Consider the following 7,601-nt stretch of genomic DNA (forward strand, 5'->3'; position numbering starts at 1 on the left):
GCAAAAGGTGAAATCATGCCTAGAAATAAAGTGAGGACTGTGAATTGCCTGGATATTTTTAAGCGGACCTGTTTATTCTATGACTACATGAAAGATGAATTGAGGAGAAGTAAATGTTTGTAGCATATATGAATATTTAGGAGTGAATGGTGTGTTGTGTGTGTGTGTGTGTGTGTGTGTTACCTTCTCGTTGCTGCTGTGGAATGATGGGTGGAGGGTGGGGGAAGGCTTGGCTGATCTGGCCGTATGCAGCGGGGTAGGCTGCTGAGACACATACACACACACACACAGCGCGGATCAGATAACAGTCATGACTGCACACAAACACACACACACATACACACACACACACACACACACACACACACACACACACACACACACACACACACACACACACACACACACACACTCAGATACATACAAACAATGTGATATATGCAGGGGCACAGCAGGCAATCGATCAGATAACAGACAATAGAGTCTACATGTTACGCACACACACACACACACACACACACGCTGAACACAGCGGAGAGAATAAATGGATGTAGTGAGACTGAAACACTTAATGTTACATGATCAAAATTCAAATTCAAACAAAGGCAAATCTTTATCTTCCCCCTTTCATTTCTCTCTGTCAGGCCCACACTCACTCTCTCTCTCTCTCTCTCTCTCTCTCTCACACACACACACACACACACACACTTCCTCACATAAACAAGCACACAGATCAGTGCTGCTGTGAGAGTGACAGACAGACCTGCATACTGCTGGACTCCTGTGTAAGCCTGCTGGAGGGGATCAGCTGCAGTGGGACTCTGAGCTGCTCCAACAGAGACACGGAGAGAAGGAGAAGAAGAAGAAAAAGAAGAAGAAGGAGGAGGATGAGCAGGGGGTGGTAGTGGAGGGGAGTACGGATGGATGGAGGTGTGTGAAGAGGGAGAGCAATCAGGCAAAGAGAGACAGGGGAGAATGTAGATAGGGGGAAGAGATAGAGAGGGCATGGAGGAAGGCGAGAGTAACGTATAACAGGGGTGAGAGGGATGGACAGAAGAACAGACAGGAAAAGAAAAGCAGAGAGGTTAGAGAGTCAAACAGCGCGGCTTCAACTCGCTTCGCTTTCAGTGTGTGAGGAAATGAATCTCCCTCTCGTTTGCTCGGCTTTTTAATTAATTTAATTAATTAATCTTCTTCCCGAATCATTTCAAAAGTAGCAGAAAAGTAAAAGTTTGAAAGACCACAGTTAAAACAAAGCAAACAACAAAAAAAAAAACAACAACACATGGCTCCACTATCACCACACCAAAGGAAAAAAATAAGTGTCATAAACATGTACCTATTACACACAAACCATAATAAGAAGAAATATATTTACATCTCTGACAATCTACTGCAGGTAAACATGAAAAACAGGACAAGTACGATACACACTCACAACACTGGATGCACCTGTTTCCTGTTTCTATCACTTCACATGTAAGAGATAAAGTTAATTATTTAAAAATGAAAGTTGAAAATTTCTCCCCGTGGGTTTAACACACTGGTTAACTACCACAGATGCTGCGCCACACTTTATAACTGCCCATCTGTACACATAGTACATGCACATTTAGTACACCACTGAGAAAAACACACACACGCACACACCAATAACCCCACTGTCACTAGAAACCAAAGAAATACTGAACACACCGTGGACTAACAGCAACACTGAAAAACGGTTCAGATAGCCAAGAAAGGAGAGGCATGGGCTCAAATAAAGCGTCTGCAAAATTTTAAAGCTTGTGAAGTCATGTTCAGAAATTAGTATAAAGGCCGTGACTGTATATCATTCTTTAATAACCTGCGAACAGGTTTTGCATTAGAGACTGAGAGTTTGTGAATGTGTAGACAAGGGTGTAGATAAATAAAGTAGTAAATGAACAAAAATTGTGCTTTCCATAATGGTATTATAAGGAAAAAAGCACTAACCCTATTAAAATCCTTATTAGTTTCCTTTATAGATACCAAGTACTTTCTGTTAGATAATATATTTGCGTACTGTCTTGATTTTTCTGTTCAGGAGTATATTAACTGTAGATAAAAATATTATCCAAAAAATGAAGTAGTGTCTGCAGGTATCTCCTTCAGGTTCATATAGCACTGACAACCTTCAGCTATAAAATAGGGCAACCTGTGCACAGTGGAAAAAAAGTCAGCAAAGCACTAGTTGAATGTATCAATATTTTTATCAGCTCAGATCTTCCCACATCCAGATTTTTGGCAGCTGGACAGTAAAATCAACCTGAAAGTATACAAGTGAAGGTGGCATCCCTGATCCCCAGTGGAAATTACACCTTTGTGTTTAGAAAAGCTCTGAAGTTGTAGAATAAAATTGGGGGCAAATTATATCAAGGCTGAGGCTGCACGGAGGCTTCAGGTTCCGTGCAGCCTCAGGTTCAAAGCAGAAAATTGTGTGAGAAAATCTGCACTCAGGATTTTCGGATGTAAAATCAGGGCTAAATTTTGTACATTGTGTCTGACTTCAATGTCACACTGTGAAAGTGTGTGGAGTTTGGCACAGTTTTCTGCTTTGAATCTAAACTCCTTTCTTTTCTACAACTACAAATCTTTTCTACACATTCACAAACTTGAATTTCTTGTGCAAGTTTACACAGACAGAACCACAGGCTTTGAAAGTATTTCTTAACATTATCTCACAAGCTCAAAATCTTTTTGACCCTTGTTTGAGCCTATAGATAAGTGGGATGAGAGGCTGAGGAAGGAGGGATAGGGAGAATAGAGGAGTAGGAAGAGGAGGAGGAGGGGGAGCGCTACCTTCAGAGAGAGAGGAGAGGAAGCAGCCACCCTGAACCCCAAAACAACTTCGCGGAGCCACGCCCAAGCCGTTTTTCTCCGAGTCCTCCCTAAAAACCACCTCCTGCAACACTGGGGAGACAAGAGTGTAAAAAAAATGACAGATTTTTCTTCCACCTCTTCACAAACAGAACCAATGAGGTACTAGCCACGGCTCATGACACAAGCGCATACTTAGGCTCCAGCAGCCCATAAGCACCTTTGCCAAACACTCATCTCCTCGACATGCTCACTGACTGTGGGCTACGTTCGTCTGGCCTCGGCCTCCTGAACATGCTTCTAGGCTATTCACGCCTGTAAGCCAGCAGCATGCACACTTTCCAGTTACAATCAATGTGAGTCTACAGGGATTCAAGCGTCATTTTCACAAAATCACGGTTTTAAATAACAAACAGTATGTTTATAATTTATACTGCATTGTATTTTTTTAATATGTTTTTTTTCCTTGTTTCCGAGAATTCTTTCATGTTTGCATACGTGCCCCTGAATTTATCAGACTTACCAGGGTAATGGTGTATCCCGTTGGTGAAGACAGCCTCTGCAGGTGGCTGCCCATTTGCCTGGGGGGGCGGCATGCCAGTAAAACCATTTACACTAATGGGGGAGGGGATGCTGGTCACTGTGGGGGCGCTGATGCCTGGAGGAGTGCTGCCACCTGCAGCCACAGGGCAGACGGGCAAAGACAGAGAGGAACAGTAAGCTTTCCACTGTATTTTTTTCCTAAGACATTATGGAGAAGTTTTACTTTGCCTGGCCACCAAGTAACTCTTGGAAATGTCAGAGGGGCCGGTCCAGTGGTCCGGTGAAGACACTAAATGTCAGGGCTGATTTCTTGTCCCTGTATAGCCCTTACTGTGACACAACAGCCATTAGACACGAATCTTAGACATACTGTATGAGAATAGTGAATACTGTGTGGTACCAGCTATTGGTATCTATTATGTATTTGTCTCAGATGATTGCATCTCATGCCACAATGCATTTTGTTCATTTGCCCCCCCCCATCAACGCATCTAGAAACATTTACAGTATAGTATGTGTGTTAAAATATGCCATTTAAATCCACTGCTCTTTGTTCCTTGCCACTGTATTTTTCCACTGCAATGCTACAGCAAGGCCTTAAAGAAACACACTGTTTTTTATTATTTACATATTACACTCCCACTGAGTAAAAAAAGCTTTTCTTCGGGGACTGTTGTCAGATGCAGATGCACGTTATGTTGACATTTGTAAAATAGCTCTGTCACTTTATAGATAATAGGAGTGTTGTGTTTTTGGGTTGTTTTTTTTTTTAAATTAAAGCTACTGTTTAAATGTAGGAAAAAATGTAATATTTGATTTGAAATTATCTGCTGAAATTCAGAATTTTCTGTACTTAAGCTGAATAGGCCCTGCCTTGTGCTCCACTGGGGTGATTGCTCTGCATCAGTAAGCTGGGCTATTGTTCTCGTCGCTAACACAAAATGGAGAACATTAGCGAACTGTGCTGAACAAATAAACATAACACTGTTTTGAGAGCAAATGTCAAGTTTCATTGGATTCGACACCAAAGCTGGAAAAACTGAGACTGTTTGCTGACTTTGTAAAGTGCAGTTGCCGTACACAGGCTAACATTAGCTTGGCACTCAGTGAGGCAGTAGAGGCGCTAACAGTAACTGAATGGGATAATGTCGATTCTACACGGCAGTTAAGCATTAGGCTGTGTGTTGTGTTCCAAATAATTTGAACAAATTACTCCTTACTTTGAATTTGCTCAAACTTAATTTTTTGAGAAAGTTACATCCCTTAGAAGTTAACCAATCATCCAGTTAACTGGGTTAAATGTCATCATTTTTAAAAGTAGCTTCCTTTTACATCCATACTCTGATAAAATGCCATGTGATTGCAGTGCTGTTGGCAGCCAACTGAGCGTGTCAGCTCAACAAAAGATCACATTTTTGTATGACACCATGAATGTAAACTAATGGCTGCACTGGAGGTAGGAAAACACTTTCATATATGTATGCTGTGCTTCAAAAAATGAAATTGTGTGTGTACAGTGGAACAGATGCCATTTTCATGGCACACAGAAATAAAAATCCAGTATCAACCTCTGGTCTTTCACCAGTGTTACCTGACGTGGGGGTCAGCGGTGCTCCTGGGAGGCCATTGATGGTCGCCATGTGTTGCATCTGGGCAGCAGCAAAGGCTGCCATTGGACTGAGGTAGCCTCCTTGGCCTACAGATGCCATTAATGCCGCCTGCTGCTGCACCTGCACAGTGGAGGAGAGGGGATTGTAAGGAGGGTGGAGAATAATGAAAGGAAGGAGGAGAGAGATTTAGAGGTTGCTGAGTTAAGAAAGGTGGAAAAAAAGGAAGGAGAGGGGGAATAAAGGGAAAGTGAGGTACAGCATAGAGGCAATGGAGACTATTAGATAGAAACCTGGTGTTGAATGTTACGAAATGTGTTATTTTTTCTAAAGCAATATTAATAAAGCCATTTACGTCATATCCCTGGGAGATACAGGATTCCAAATTGGAGGGAGTCTTTTTTGCTATTCCAGATTCATGAGTGAGCTAGGCTTGAGCATTTAATCTCTGTGGTTCATTGAACGAATAAGTGTAGATAAAACAGATGCTTTGCAGGGCGTCTTGCCTGAGCGTAGGCTCCGTAGGCTCCAAACTGCAGGGCCATAGGGTTGAAGATGCCCATCTGACCAGCCATCTGCTGCATGCGGCGGATGGTGCGCTCCTTATCCGTGTCGGCGAACTTTACCACCAGACTGGATGAGGCACCCTGTGCAACCACCCATCCATCCATCCACCCACACACATACACGCACACACACGCAACAGGCAGTACATGTTAGTGTGTACTGATAGACACATGACATCTGCTTGTATCTACATTTACACACACATGCACACATCCTCTCCGATATATGTCGTGCCAAAGCGACGGCCTCAGAACTGCAGTTGTTGCCCATTGCTCTGAAATAGTTAGGAAGGGTCATACGCAAAGGACAAATTTCTTCGCTGGGATGAATAACGTATAACTTAACTTTACTTTAAGAAGGTAATTAAGAGCTAGGTGACTCATCTCTCTATGTGACTCACCTCTCGCACATAAATCTACACGCTCACACAGTTATGGTGTACTCACAGGCATTGTCTGGCTGCCGTGTAGTGCACTGATGGCTGCCTGAGCTTCAGCATGAGAGGAGTATTTTACAAATGCACAGCCTAAAAAGAGAAAGAAAGAAAGAAAGAAAGAAGGGGGGGGGGGATGAGTAAGGGTAAAAAAGAGACAGTGAGGACAAAAGACAAAAGTTTGTTGGAAAGTATATCACACAGAATCACAGCAAAACATTGCCAGTAACAAGGCAAAAAGTAAAAAGTTTCCTGTTTTTTTCCACCCAGGGTAAGTTCCCTGCAGCATTACAGCAACAAACACTGAGTAAACAAAGCCCCTCTTTGCCGAGCATGGTTGCATCAGTGTTGATCGACACTCAATAAGCAGGCTAAACATGTCTCTCTGACACCATTAACAACTTTGGGATCCTCTGATGGGGCTTAAAATGCCACAGCATTCTGGTGTCGCTTACTATTGACAAGCCCTGTTGATGAATTTGAATGATCAAGTTCCCAGTAATTATTGAGCTAAAGCCCACTTAGCCGAGTAAGCTGGCTGATGAGGCCTTGTTAATGGAGCTTCACGGAGGAATCAGAATGATCAAGCCCACTGTAATCATTAGGCTTAGTTATCATCGGGCCTCATTGATTGGCTGCTAAGCCCACTGATGAACTTCATGCAGTGAACTTGTGTAGCACTCTGACAACATTTTGAAAGGACATTTTTCTGGCATGACACGAAGGCTGATGGTTAATAAGGTGGTTGACTTAGGGTTTTTTTTTTTCTCTTTATCAGAGCCTTGTAGGTTGACTCATAAGGTTAATGGGGTTCATCTGTAAAGAGTTGGTGGTTTATATCTCTCATCCCTGTGGGCAAAGCTTTCTGATGGCATTTACTGTTGAAATTTACAGAATCTACAGTATTCTTATGTAAGTGCTCCTCTGGTGATTGTGAAATTGCCTGCTTTGACATCACTCAACATGGAGTGTTTAAGGAGAACTTTGCAAAGTCACCAACTTTGAAAGGCCAAATCATTTCTGTGCAGTAGCCTGTGAAAAAGTCTGCTGGCTCAAAGTCATAAACAGCTATAAACTCACCTTTGCTGTTTCCGTCGGGACCTCTGAGGATGGTGCATTCCTCGATGCTGCCGAAGGACTCGAAAAGGCGCCGCACATCATCTTCTGACTGTTGCTTGTTGAGCATGCCCACAAAGAGCTTTCTGTCTTCTAAAAGGAAGAGGAATAGGTCACGATCAGAGGCTCAAAGATGCCTTTTGATATTTTACAAAAAGACACGCTATGTTCACTGAAACAGCAGAGTTTTGCTCAGCCTTAGTTCCATGCAGAAACCATCAGGGAGAAGTTTTGTGATGCTACATAATGAAAGATGTCGCGTTATTCACCCATTTATTCACGCTACAAACAAATCTTTAAATTCCATTAAAGCATCACGCATCCGTTTCTTTCCTGAAAAATATCTCTGTAGCTGGTAAATGCTCCAATATTTTCGCCAACAAGTCAGTAACTTTCTCCATCTGCTGTTTGTTGCTAGGCAGGTATAGAGTGTAACAGGTTTATCAGAACTTAGAAAATAGCTGCCTGAAGTGGGTGGAGAAGGGTTTGATGAGACT

General features: G+C 42.6%; 1 protein-coding gene across 1 annotated transcript in view; it reads right to left on the reverse strand.

Annotated features, from left to right (window-relative positions):
* The window catches only part of celf4 (CUGBP Elav-like family member 4), an 88,236-nt gene that overhangs the window by 7,398 nt on the left and 73,237 nt on the right, over positions 1-7,601 (reverse strand). The window contains exons 4-11 of the mRNA XM_022745401.1: positions 7,069-7,197; positions 6,002-6,081; positions 5,495-5,635; positions 4,973-5,111; positions 3,362-3,514; positions 2,821-2,931; positions 764-826; positions 184-261 (exon numbers count right to left, since the gene is read on the reverse strand). Coding sequence (XP_022601122.1) covers positions 184-261; positions 764-826; positions 2,821-2,931; positions 3,362-3,514; positions 4,973-5,111; positions 5,495-5,635; positions 6,002-6,081; positions 7,069-7,197 — 894 coding nt within the window. The remainder of the gene's footprint in view (positions 1-183; positions 262-763; positions 827-2,820; positions 2,932-3,361; positions 3,515-4,972; positions 5,112-5,494; positions 5,636-6,001; positions 6,082-7,068; positions 7,198-7,601) is intronic.

Source organism: Seriola dumerili, unplaced genomic scaffold (assembly GCF_002260705.1).
Source record: "Seriola dumerili isolate Sdu_G_001 unplaced genomic scaffold, Sdu_1.0 BDQW01000088.1, whole genome shotgun sequence".
Classification (NCBI taxonomy): Eukaryota; Metazoa; Chordata; class Actinopteri; order Carangiformes; family Carangidae; genus Seriola; species Seriola dumerili.